The sequence below is a fragment of the Chaetura pelagica genome, unplaced genomic scaffold (genome assembly GCF_000747805.2).
Source record: "Chaetura pelagica isolate M959 unplaced genomic scaffold, ChaPel_1.0 scaffold78, whole genome shotgun sequence".
Taxonomy (NCBI): domain Eukaryota; kingdom Metazoa; phylum Chordata; class Aves; order Apodiformes; family Apodidae; genus Chaetura; species Chaetura pelagica.
Window position 1 is genome coordinate 468,584 of NW_009954492.1, and position 14,418 is coordinate 483,001.

At 36.7% G+C, this 14,418-nt stretch overlaps 1 protein-coding gene across 1 annotated transcript in view; it reads left to right on the plus strand.

The window, feature by feature from the left end:
- Nucleotides 1-14,418, plus strand: part of CDKAL1 (CDK5 regulatory subunit associated protein 1-like 1) — a 434,593-nt gene that overhangs the window by 321,751 nt on the left and 98,424 nt on the right. Inside the window, exon 11 of the mRNA XM_010004517.1 lies at nucleotides 12,586-12,648. Within this exon, the coding sequence (XP_010002819.1) occupies nucleotides 12,586-12,648 (63 nt within the window). The remainder of the gene's footprint in view (nucleotides 1-12,585; nucleotides 12,649-14,418) is intronic.

Consider the following 14,418-nt stretch of genomic DNA (forward strand, 5'->3'; position numbering starts at 1 on the left):
TGAACCTCTGTACAATACTTTGTTTTTTCAGGAGTACACTTTTATTTACTGCTTGCTACTCTGCCAGAATAAAGAACTGAGTTAAGACTTTTATGGAAAGTTTGGGATCACAGAGTTAAAAATGTGAAAGCTGGAGGGGGATGCAGACCATGATGAAAATTAAATATATAATCCTTCATATTTGTCAGTGAACTATTGAAGTATTCCAGTTTAGCATTTTTCAGTAAGTTTTGTACTTGCTCTCTATTAGTTTTACTTATGTTTTGTGTTTTTTTCTATGACAATATGTGAAGTACTGCAGAAAGCCTAACAAACCATCAGTAGAGCTGTGATTTCTCTTATCTACAAGTCCAGATATTCTTTGATGGGATTAATTTTGATTGAAACAGGTGTTGGTTAGTTGGCAAGTCAGTGTTGGCTCTTCATGTTACTTTCTGGATGCTTACAAATAGTTTAGCATATTTTCCTCCCTGTTTTTCCAGGAACTATATAAACTGACAGACCTGTGAAAGCCCAGTTCCTCCTTTCTCCCTGCTTTAAAAATGGTCAAAACATTTGACTTATTTTCTGCTGTAAATTAATTCTACCACAGTGCTCTCACCATTCGGTGTACAGCCAGAACTGGGGGTTTGTGTGATGAATTCCAAGAAAGATAACCTTTTGTTATGGTTTGAGGGAGTGCAGGCTAATTTAATGGTATTTCTATGAAGAACTAGAGAGAGGGGATTAAGGACCTTGAGGAATCGGGGAGGTAGAAGAGGAAGGGATCAGGATTCCCTCCCATCTCCTGCTATACTCTATAAAAGCCAGGAGGACGGGACATCTCCTTCCTGCTCCCTTCTTCCTTGCTGCTTCATTGTGCTTGGAGGTCTCAGAGGGAGGCTCCTGCTTTGTCATCATGCTCACCACGTGCTCTCGTGGCCATCCCATCGGGTTCTTGGAAGAGCTGTGGACCCTTTTCCTGTGTCAGTTCTGCCACCAGGGACAATCAGACACTAAAACCAGTGTGCAATGAGATCAGGTTTTGTATAGATTTGTATATTTGTTCCTCATCCCATGTGTAACTAATCCTTCCTTCTTTCAGTAAACCTGTTCTAGTTTTAACTTCCAACCTTTAAGTCTCTCTTCCTTATTCACCTTTTGTTTTCTTCTGGAAGGGTTGAGGGGAGTAACAGCAATTCAGTTCTCTGGGTTTTGGTTTGTCCTGACCACTAAGCTGAGACACCTGTGAATAGGTTTTTTGTGGTTAGACAAAGCTACTAAATGGAGCTTTACAAAAGTTTAAAGACAGTTTTATTTCAGAGCTAGATTCAGCTCAAGTTCAAACCACTTAAAGTTATTTGATCAGGTGCTGAAATGAAAAATCTCATTTTGTTATTGTGGGAGACAACCTATTTTGAAATAGGTTGTACCCTTTTGGAAAGCTATAAATGATCTCTCTGTGGAGCTGCTGAAAACTCAGTTCACAGCTGAATCTGGGGAATGAGGTAAATTGTACAGTCACAGCTGAGCTGTGCAGAGTCAGACAGCTGAGAAAGGACAAAAATATTTTTACTGTAGCCTGGAGCCATGGCTCTTGCATCTTGCACCAGTGTGCTTTAGACACCTGATAGAAGTATTACAATTCCAAAGAGCATGACTGTCCTGCTTGAGAAGGCAAGTCGAAGTTCAAGGCTAGTCTGGAAATGCACGTGGAAAATGAAGTTGGTGTTCTACTTGTTTTGAGTTTTGCTTTGGTTTCAAAGCAGAAACTTTGTTCTGGAATGAGAAGATTGGAATGAGAATTATCAACATCTTCCATGTACAATTTATTCAAATTCAGTCTGAAAATTTAGATATCTTAAAGGTACAGCTATGGGTTTAATCTAGGCCATGTTGTTAAGAACCAAAGGACACTGGAAAATTAAATCTGGACAATAGAGGCAGAATGGAGGAAGAGCAAGTGTTCTTTCTAAATTTCACCTTCGAGCCAAAAATTAGTACTGAATTTGTAAGGAATCTGAAACTACTGCTAATATTGTATAATTTTCTGGGTTGATACTTAGAGCCACGTACAGTCCACACGTTGACTGTCCAATATTAAAAAATTACTTTCAGGCAGGTATAGTCATGTAAGATTTGTAGAAGCCACGAGCACTTGTTACCCAATCTCCTTCCAATGTAAGTCCATCTGGAAACATTGCTGGAATTCTTAGATTTAGAGTTAAACTCTTAGATAGAGTTACAAAAAAGCTGAAATAGCATCAGGAGTTTTGTACACTACTGTTATGGTTTGGGAGACCCTGTCAGGCTGTTCGGCTGCTACAGAGAGGGTCTTCAGGCCCTGGGAAGCCTGGAAGGGGCCAGTATTCCCGCCCACTTCCTGTCACAAAAGCCAGCAGAGCCGGGGAATCCAGCCCCTCTCTCTTCCTGCTTCTCTCCCTGCTGGGGCTGCTGCTGGTTCCTGCGGCTCCCCACGTGCTGGCTCCAGAATCCAACTGCACCGGGTGCTGGGAGGAGCCCTGGACCTCTTCCCTGGAGCGGCCCTGCCTTTCCCATATCCCTGCATCATCGAGGTTGGCTTTGTATGTAAATACTCATCTTCCCCCGTGTTTTACCCTTTTCCTCGTGTTACAGTAAATTTATTTCTAGTTTCAATTTCCAAAGTAAGTCTCTCTTCCTTATTCCCCTTCTACCTTCCCTTGGGAGGGGAAAGGGGGGCATTTGAGAGCAATTCTGTCTTGTTTTTTTGGGATTCACCTTTAATATTTAAACCAGGATAACCACATACTCCTGCACTGAATAGAAGGAAGGTGGTCCGTATGAATAAGGTGAAATAGTCTTTGCTTTTAAGAGAAAAAACAGTTTTTACCTTCAGTATAAATATATATGTGATGAGCATCTCAGGTAAATTTTTCCCTTCACTGAAAATCTTCTCCAAAAATGTGTAAAAAATGAAAATGTAATTTAGTGCAAAATGCAGAAGATAATATTGGTCTGTATTTCCTACATAAACTTAGTTCATAAATATTTTCAAAATTACATGATTATTCTTCAAAAGACATTTATATAAAATTGTATCAGGATAAATTCAGTGCATAAATTTGTTACATTTAAATCACACTACAGACTGCATGAATACACATATGCATGGAGTATATTGGAAGCTACTGCCATTAATTACAAGGATTGAATCAGTGCGACAGATGTGATGAGGGCAATAAAAGCTGAAAGTTGTGCATCTTTTTCTGTTACCAGTGATTATTAATTTCTTGCGCTGATCTGGGACTTCAATTTACGAGTTCTACATAAAATTTTGGGACTGTTTTGTAAATTCCCTCTTCCCTGATAAGGAATTGAAGGGAGGCAGAGAGAAACAAAAATTTCTTCAAGCACCTTTTACTGATTAAGCTGTTATTAGCAGAACCAAGCCATTATTTTTAAAAGCAGATAGCTATTTGCACAACACATTCATTTAGTCACTGGCATTCATTTGCATGCTCACCTGTGCTTACCAGTGAAGCAGCACTAGGAGGGCAGCCCCAGCTGTGTGCTCAGATGGGGAGGATTAACCTGTGGCTTCAAGGTGAGTGCTTGGGAAGACCCTCAGAAGGATCTTTGTTCCTCTGGTATCAATGTAATCCTGCAGTCTTGATCTGCTTACAGGAGCTTCCACCCTCTTCATTGTGGACCAAGTCTGTCTGTTGGTGATTGTCACCCTGCCTTGGGCAAATAGAACAGACTATTGATGTCCTGAGTTTGTTAGTTACTGCAGATTCAGCATAAGCACTAGTCTTCAGTATATGGAAAATTTTCAAATGCTACATTTTCAGCAAGTGATATTTCTGGTTTTGGCTTGCTGTTTCCTCTTACAACTCCATCCAAATCCATAGACGTCTACAGTACCCATTTGCACAAGAAGGTGCCTCTGTGGCAACTATGTGTTGTGTTTATGGATTCTTTGATTCTTGGTCCTTTTCTTTTCATGGGCTCACAGTGAAGTGGAAGAATCACGGAAGAAGTTTTAACTGTCTTTTTGTAACTGTTACTTGAATTACAGTTAGATAACTTCTGTGATACTGGAATTATTTCTTCTTTTCAATTCAGAATTTTAATACATGTTATGAGCCAGTCTACTCAGAGTTGGAAACTATGCCAGCAGTTGTAGAGATTAGGGAGTATTATTGTAACTTAATCCCTGGAACTGTATGGATGCAGCAGAACAGAAAAAAAACAAACCCTCTTGGCTTTGTCAGTTCTGGACTTCCTCAAATGAGGACATGGGTTAGTTTGTGACTTAACATAGATAGCAAATTAAGAACCTATCCAGGTATGATACTAATTATGTTACTGAAATCATGTGAGCTTTGCTACTTTACTGGCTTTTTTGCCTAGCATAAATAGGCTCTGCTTGAGTGTGATAGTTTCATGGCTATTATCAATATATGTATATATATTATCAATATATGTATAATCAGTATAATCTTTATTTTTTAAACTTGCAGTTTGTATTTGAAGTTTTTTGATGTGCATTTGTTTTCATTAATTACTTTTTTAATATAGCGTTGAATAAACTTGTCTATCATTTACAAGTCGTGACATTTATGATGGCTCATAAAATGGGCTTTGCAAGAAAAGGACACTAGAATATCCTAGGGTGGTTCCTCAGTCTTTGATATCTCAAGCACACACTCTTTCAAAGCCATTACAGTTAATCAGGTCACAGTGCTTTCAAATGCTTATCTTCCACTGTTTTTATTTCTGCTTCTGCATCTCCAGTCATTGGGTTAAAAATCCATGTGGAACTTGAAATTGCTGAAAAACTGGAAGTAGAGTGGAGATCTGAATAATAGATTACGGTAAAATAGGGCAATTTTTGTGTGTCTGGTGAATTTGTGTGTCATGGGTACACGAGTGTTCTCTCCCACAGCAAGCATGTGAGCACAGTTTAGCACTAATTTCTCATACCAGTGTACCTTGTGGAGCACATCTCTTCTCCTCTTTTTGTTCTTTCTGGGATGCTGGGAAGCCTGGTGGTTTCTAGACTGCTGTTGTGCAGTAGAGCACACAGATATCTCGCCATATGACAAAAAGAGTGCACTGCAGACTGGTCAGTCCTGGTTTTATGAGTAAGCCCATATATGTCCTGGGCTTCCTGTGTGTGTGTGTGTGTTTGTGTGTATGTATATGTAAAAATTGCATTTCATTACTAAAACATAGTTTGCAGATCATTCGGCTTTATATTACTACATAACTGGTTGCACTAACTCTATATATTCAAAATCAGTCTGTCCCTCGTGACCACTTCATTTCTGATTTAGTGTCGATCTAATTTGCAAAATGACTGATACCCCAGGTCAAGTTTCTGCTGAGTGCTTTTGTTCTACGAGATTTTTTCAAGCTAAACAGTCTTCCTAATTAGTTTCAGGGACATTCTTAGAAAATGCCCGTCTCATATAGATTATGAAAATTTCAGTGTGAATTTCAGACATAAAAATCCACCACAAGTGGGACAGAGCATTTATGAGCTATTCTCAGTTTAAGGACCCTCAAGATGAATGAATGTTGAAGGCATTTTTTTAAATTAAGGATTTCTTTGTGGAAGTCATCAGAATAAATTTTGTATAATTGATCCTCTACTAAGGGAGAGATGTTATTATGGAAAATTACAAGAATAACAAACATTAATCCTAAACTAAATTAAGGAACTCAAATGTACCAGAAGAAGTAGAATTTCCTAATATTTGTAAAATATATGAGTTTTAAGAGTCTGTATTACATAGCTGAAATTATATAGGAGGTAAGAAGGAAGAAATTGCAATGCCCCTATTTAAATTGAAAATGGATCCTTCAGGAAATTATTTTCAAATAGGTTGATAAATGATCTTCTGGAAAGTATGCTGTTATTTGAAACTATTTGTATTTTTCCACAAATAAGAATCTGTATTTAAAATGTAAAATGGGCTAAGCCATGACTATTAGTGTTGACATAATCCTGAAGACTGGATCTCTTTAATGTTTGTGATCGTTTTCTTGGTTAATATAACTAGTAAAGGTGCATGAAGTTTATATGTTTTAGGAGAAGAAGAAATGGCCTGAAGTTGCACCAAGGGAGGTTTAGACGGGATATTAGGAAGAATTTCTTTACAGAAGGAGTAATCAGGGACTGGAACAGGCTGCAAAGGGAGCTGGTGGAGTCACTATCCCTGGAGGTATTCAAGAAACATGTAGATGTGGCACTTCAGGGCATGCGCTAGTGGGCACGGTGGGTTTGGGGGTTGTGTGGTGTTGTTGGTTTTGTGGTGTGTGTAGGGTTGTGGGGCTTCTTTTTGTTGTTGTTTGTTCAGATGGGTTGTGTTGTTCCCTTCCCCCTCCTCAGTAGATGGTTAGATTAGGATGTCTGTTCCAATCATGACAGTTCTGTGATTCAGTGATTCCTCTTAGATAAAAAGCACATTGCATGGGCTTATAAATTTTCTAAACTGTTTTAAATTTTTTACAAAGAATTGAGTATACAAAAGACTTGAGTATATAAATTGAATTAATTATGTATTATCATTCTGTTGTTAATTGAAGTTGGGAGAAATGTCCACCATACTTGGAGGTAAACTGCTGAATATATAACACATTATACACTAATCGATATTTACCATGTATGCGTCAGAATGTATTAGGAAGAAGAATATAGACATGTATATTGATCCACATGCATAAATAGTTAAACTACAAGAGTGAGTCCATTTTGACATAGTTATTCATGTACTTTAGGTCAGAAAGACTAGCTAACCCCCAAGTGACTTTGTGTGCTTCATTATAGATGTGATCAGAAAGACAAGGAATAATAACAGGAGAGGTGAGTTAGCTGTAGGAAGTAGAAAACTTGTCAAGCCTGTATTGTCACTTCTGACCTTTCAGACCTTACAGAGCATGAATGCAAGAGCATAATGAACACCAGTTATGATTTTATCAAGAAATCTGGCTGGGGCACAACATTTTTTTCAGAATCATTTCTAAGAAGGTGATGCACTGAATAACTCAGGGTCAAAAGGAACGGTTCACTGGTTTCTGATCACTTTTTTAAAAAATTGTTTTGCAGAACAAAAAGCAATCTGTAAACTTTGATAACATGGCAGTTTCAGTGGCTTGGCTCATAGCTGTATTGTGGTAATAGGTATATAGATTTAAGGCTTTGTGGATTGAATCTCCAAGTAAGAGTTTAAAATGTACCTTGGTTAGAGTAGTTGCTGGCTGGAACGGGACAGATGGCAGATGAGATGTGTAGGCACAGATCAAGATTTATTGCATATAACACTGGGGTCTTAACTCCTTAAAGCAGAAAGCATAGTCCAGTTGTGGGGGATTTGGGACATTGGAAAAGAAGTTGAAGTTTGAATGCAAAAGGTATCTTAAAAATAAAATGTACTACTTGTAGTTAGATCAAACAATGAAGGTTAACCATTAAAATGCTAGGAACTGGCTTATTACTAAGTTTTATACTAAGCCTAGAACATTAATTATCAATTTTTAAAGATTCTATAATCTTCAAAATTAGAGATGACAAGTGTGCTAATAAAGACAATAAAGGAGTTACTATCTTTCACCCTTGCCAGGCCACAGCTGGATGTCCAGGTGGATCATAATTCTTGAGAAATAATCTCTCTGCCAGGTGTCCCCAGTGGAGAGGAGAAGGTCGAGCAACCTTCTGGGAAATTGTATGGGAAGTCCTCCAATCAAAGATGGGACCAAGCTTTTATAGAATAAAGTAGATTACTGTAATTTAACTATTTAGCTATACCTCCAAAATCTCTCATTGGCGAATAAAAATAAAATGGTAGAAAAACCATAAAGGCTCTTTTCTCACCAAGCAAATTCTTATGTTTATCTGTTCCTTCTCACTTTATCTCCGTTTCAGGCCTGGTTGTGTCTGGCTTGGGCTCCGTGTTCTTCAAAACTTTGACAGCAGCTGGTGTTATGAACATCAACTTGGCCTCTGTTTGTACCTTTCAAGGTTGTTACCAGCTCAAAGTTTGCCAGGCCTTTTCCTTTCTCATAGGAGCCTTTCCACTTCAGGCCCGGGGCCTGCAAAACTGAGAGACAAAAAGCAGTTGAATCATAAGAGGGAAACTAAGGCAAGCATATTGAGAGATGGAGTGTCCTGCTACTGTTGCTACATCTCTCTCTGGTGTTTTGCCACATAGCTCCTTGGAGATTAAATTTGGCCAGTCGGTACCATTAGATAGGGTTTTCCCAAGTCGATTCTGGTTTATGTAAGTTTGGAGTTTGTAACTACCCAATGCCTTTGTAGTTTTGAGATCATAGATGTAACATGGGGGCAAAGAAAAGCAGAGCTTTGTTATTACTCAGAAAACAAATGTTACTGAAGTTAGAGAAAGCCATAACACAGAATGAATCAGATACTTTCAGAAAAGAAAGCTCCAATCTCATGCTTTTTGTTCTTAAAAGCATCTATCACACTGGAGCCTCAAAGCTCTTTGGTACTACTGGGGAAGGAAACTATGAAGATACGTGCAAAGTTGCTTCGTTCTTCTCCTGAAGTCTGTCAACGTTGTAGTTAAATTCTACCTGTGGATTTGATTCTAAATTACGTCATGCATTAGATACTACACAGGAAGATAATGTGGTTGTCCAGACTACTTTGATAGAAAACAATGTCACTGTTGTTTGCTAGCATGTTCAAGTGTGAGATACTTCATAAGCTCTAAATTAAGTAAGGTTCCAGTGGCAAAATAAAATTTTGTTTAATTCTGTGCAGCAGTATGTAAAAAAGAAATAGGAAAGAAGATGGTAGGTGAGGGAAGAGAACTCAAAGACATTAATCTTGTTGCCTTTACACGTTAGTCGAGTGTGGTCATGAAGGAAAAGACAAGTATTGGAACATAAAAAAATGGATCCCTGTTACTGAAGGAATCCTCATATACTGGAGGGATTTTAAATGATGGAAGAAAATAAAGCAGGAGAACTTTGCTGACAATATGTTGAGGCTGACACTTTCAGTGGAATTGGTAGAATCTGCAGATCTGTTGCAGTATTAGGCTGGAATTACTAAGAACCTTTAGGGTGAAGAGAGACCTTTTAAAACTGAAAGTTCTTCATACCGAGGTGTAGTTTTGATCCCTTCATTCCAAGATTAAAACCTAGGAATATTCCATTTAAGCTGCTTCTAAATAATCTGTAATAAAAATATGTCAGTAATACTGTGACTGTCCTTCACAATAAACATCATAGCCTACAGTAGTACAGATGAAAGGAAAACAAACAAGTTTCAGTAATTATCACCTAAGTATGAGAAGAGGATCACCAAAGAAGAGCAAATACATGTGTGAGCTTTGGGTATTTAGTATAGTTACTTCATTTCTAAAGTTGTCTAAAATATTTTCTGTTTATGAAAATGTATCGTTAGAATAACCTTCCGTTAACGTATTTTCATACCATCATTTGCAGAACAACAAAAAAAAACCAAAGCCAAAACAAAACCCAGCTTTATTTCTGAAGTGGTTAACATAACATTTTATGCAGAAAATATTTTAAACAGAGTTATTTTAAAAGTGTTTGGGGTTTTTTTTATTTAAATATTTTAAACCCTGTACAAGGTGTTTTTGTTGAGTGGTTTCTTTACATTCTACCTATTTCTTCTTTAAGTGATGTTTTCTGATAAAAAGTAGGTTAATACACAGTGTAGTCTGCCTAAAGCATTAGAATATGTTTCATTATTGATAAAAGTAATATAATCACTGAACCACAGAATGTGTTGGGTTGGAAGGGACCTTTAAAGGTCATCTAGTGAGCAGAGACCTCTTGAACAAGATCAGGTTGCTCAGAGGCCCATTGAACCCAACCTTGACTATTTCCATGGATGGGGCCTCCACTACCTCTCTGGGCAACCTGTTCCAGTGTCTCACCATCCTCATAGTAAAGAATGTCTTCTAATAACTAATGTAAATCTACCCTACGTGGAGTGTAAGGCTGTTGCCCCTTGTCCTATCACCACATGCCCTTGTAAACAGTCCCTCCCCAGCTTTCCTATAGGTCCCACGTATTGACACATGAGAAAAATCAGTAAGAATGCCAAGGTTGTCACTAACCCTTGGCTTTAGTGTTTAGTAATTCTGAATGTATCCTAAAAGGATCCTTTACTGTACCATACTTCAGGCACTTTACTATACTGTAATATGTCTCAGGTGAACAGTGTCCTTGAAAAGGAAGACCTTGAAAATCTGAGGCCCAGAAAATGAAAGACAGAGAAAGGACATAGGAGCTTATGGGCTTCTTATTTTCCTCTATCATGTCTAGACATGGAAGGACCTCCTTTATTTTGTGCTTAAACTGCTTACAGGTCAGCTGGGAACTGTGCCTTTTCTTCATGTGAAAAACTTCTTATTAATACCATGTGGCTAATGCCTGCTCCAGGGGTTGAAGGGGTTACCATTATAGCAGCATGAATGCCTTGTCCTTTCTTGGTCTCCGTGTTTTGAAATGGTTTATATTTCTGTTTTTGAGAGATCTGAGTTAAGCTGAACTTGGTGTTCTAGAGAGACAGAAAATAGCACTTAAATCTGTGCTTAAGCATCTTTGTTTCTGTGTATTCTGAATTCCTACAAAGCAGTCAAATGCTGTTAGGATTTAGAGCAGCTACTCATGCAGGACATCCTGGGGGCATCATTTTTTCATGTGCATCTCTAGAATTTCCATTCCATGTTCCTCTGTGTCATGAAATTCCAGCATTTCCCCAGTCAGGAGTATTTGGATTTGTAAAAAAAGCAAAACATCTATCTTTTGTGGAAAAGTAGAGAAGAAACCATAATTTCCTATATATTCCAAATTTCTTGTATATTCCAAACTAAAATGCTTTTGTCTACTTTTTGCGTGATTCCGCATTAAATTAATTTTAGAAGCCACCTTTTATATAATATTTTTGTTATCTCGTTTAAAGTCGTCACATTTCTCCAAGTCCTTTTAATTGTATTTTAAGCATTTTCACTGTGTGTAACTGTACTACCAGGAAATAAATTATTCTAAAGTGGTGATGAAATTTTTTGTTGTGCCACCTTATTATTTCTCTGAGGGGAGTTTTTTCTATTGCAAATAAGAGGTATTAATGAGTTTAGAAGGTGAAGGTTCCTCTACCTAAGGGAGATATTTTATTTTCAAAGGCATGTTCAATTGTTGAGAGAGTCTATGCTAACAGAAATGTCTTTTTCTGTTAGTTTTAAAGCCCCATAGTAAATTTAAGAGAAACAAATCCTCATAGATATACTTATGGCAATTGTCTTTCACAGGAATAACCTTTTTACACTGAAAACAAAATTTACTGTTCTTGTTTGAAGAGGGACAGGGAGTAAAAAATTATTTTCTTTACTCTTTAGTGGTCATAACTAAAACATAGGTAGGGACCTCAGAGAAGTAGTAATATTAATATGTTACCTCTGTTGTTTGAAAAATACCCAACTGTCGTAAATTTCGACTAGTATCTAAAGTTACAGCTTTTAGTGCTATGTTACTTCATCTGAATGTTTCACTGAAAATAAAAACTGTGTAAAGAAAGGAAGTACATAGTTCCTCAAAAATTACAAAATTGTCCAACTGTTTCCACAAGTTAAAATAAATACTGCAATGATACAGCCGTCTGTTCAGTTTTCACCATGCTGGAAACATAAGTATATCCTACCAGTTTAGTTGGAAAACTGCTTTCACAGAAGTGATGGCTAAAATAAGTCAACATCAAAGATACAAGACTACAAGCAAGGAGTTCTTGTAGTTGTCTCCCCTTTACAGAGTTTCCAACAAGTAATGCTCTGCCTTCCTAACTTGTGAGATTTGCCAACCATGACTTGGACATAATAAAACTTTGAACTTATTTATGACTCATCCCTGCATTAAAGATGAAGGGTGTTTTTTCTTCTCTCCCTGCCCCCTCCATAGCATGCAGCTGAGAGATTCTATTTAATATCTGCTAAAATCACTGAAAGCTCTTTCATTGCTTTAAGTAGAAAGTGGATTAAGTAGGTTTTGTCTTTGAACTTTGCTCTTGACAGAAGGAGGCTTTTTGCCTTTGCCCTGGCATTAAATGGCATGCCACATATTAATTTTCCACAATCAAGGCAATGAGAGTATTAGCATCAAACAAAATTGAAAAATAAAAAATAATTCTTCTTTAAATGGACTGCCTTTAAACCTAATCTGCTATAAAGCAAGACTGCCTGTACATGCTAGAATAGCAGACAAGTCTTTGCAAGATTGGAGCCTAATCTTCAGGTTTTGTTATCGGTATTCTACAACATTATTTGTGATTTATTGTGCAGAAATTAAACCAAATCTTAATTGTTTATACATTCTACTGATACTCCATAGATTAGTGTTGATTATTTGTTAAGGATGTGTTCTTAACATTTTTAATATATATGTTAATTATTTCCTGTGATATTTAATATCCTTCATCTGCATATGCTGCTCTCCATACCTACAGTTCCATTAACTAAGTGGGGAGAGAATGTGTTTGTACCTGCATACAGCTTTTAAAATCAGCACTATCTCTTTTTTTTTCTTTAACTTTTCTAATACAGTGTATTTATTCATTTTACTTTTCAGAAAAAACAGAGGACAAAGGATCTGTCCCAGCTGTTTCATTCATACAATCCATATGATCATAAGGTAAGAAAAAATATACTACCTACATTTTGTTGATGAGATTAATTCCAAACAGTCATGGTAGCTATATTTCATGTTTCATGCAAAAAGGAGAGGAAATGATAAAATTGAAAGTGCTAGGGTATTCATGTTGCTTTAATTATGCTATTGCATAAATGTTTCTTTGTTTCTTCAAGCCAAGCTTGAAAAGCTGCATTTTCTTATTTGTGAAACCAATGACTCACATTAAACTCATAGAAGTGTAATTTATAGACTAACTTGAAATCCTGCAAAGTAACCATATGTGGTATCAGATTCCCCTGTTTTTTTTCTCTCTATTTATAAACTGTGTTTCCCTTGAGTATGTTGCTTAGCCTGTTATGTCAATTAGGCCCTGAGATACACGGTACTAATAAATTATCTATTGATTCTGGAGGCATCATTGGAAGAGGCTGCATTTCTAACAAGGCTGATGGTTGTCTGGGGGAAGAAGAAATACACATCATCATTATAACTTGATCCTTATTTATAAATTCTAGGAACCCTGGTTTAAAACCCACCTTTTTTATTATATCCCATACTATAGGGTAAGAAATGTATGAACATATGCATGTATGTGTGTAACTGCACGTGTGTCTATGAGAAGGTAATACATTGTATGATGTATTAATCCATTTCTGGATTAATCCATTCATTAATGGATGAAATTTATCAGGCAGGTTGTTGCTATGATAGTTCCATAGTTACCAGCAACTTGAAAATTTACTATTTAAAAAACCACTGCCAAAACAGTAGGTATAGACAGACTTGCATTATTTACAAGAATTGGTAAGAGACTGTGAAAATTGAGAAATATGAAGAATAAAGGAAATCAGTGTGACAAGATTTTGAATGGGATCATTGCCTTTTTGAGTTGAAGCATTTTAAGGTAAATGTAATAGTAAATGAATTAAGATCTAATAAGGAGAAGCAACTGATGAACTAAAAGCATTAATATTCCTCTTCATGTCTAAATTCTCCTGTGCCAAACACGTTTATTCATAGTACAAGGGAATTCCATTATTCTTTATTAGCACTTTTAATGGAGCTTGGTCATTTGTTAACTCCTGCTGCCTTCCTGCTCATATCCTTTGTGGCATTATATCAAAGTATCCTCAAGTGATTTTGGCTTCAGTTGTGAAGACTTGTGCACTCTTTACAAATTAGTCATCAGGCAATGTGGAATTGAATAAAAATGCTTAGATATATTTCCTTTTGATCTTTGTTTTTGGACCTTTAATAAATTATTTAAAGTGACACAGTTGTTTGATGGGTGATTTTCGAAACTCCACTCCTTTGCTGCTTCCAAGCACATCCTGCATATATATCTGAGAGTAAAAGGAAGAAAAAGGACAAATGAAAGGATATTAAAAATGTGGTCTTTCCTCATTTTCCTTTTGACAGTGGAAGTTTTCATTCTGTTAACTACTTCATTTTTCTCAGGTGAATTTTTGTTGTTAAAATATATCAATATATTCTAAAATTCTTATTTATTTATCAATATTTAATTGCGTATTTCATGTATATAATTATTAAATTAAATAATTTAAAATAATTTTATTTCTTTAACTATTCTTATTTACATTCCACAAATAATCATTTAGAAAATGCTGAGGTATATCTTGATTTTCATAAAATCATTAAGGTTGGAAGGGACCTTAAAGACCATCAAGTTCCAATCCTCCTGCCATGAGCAGGGAACCCTACCACTAGATCAGGTGGCACAAAACCTCATCCAACCTGGTCTTAAAAACC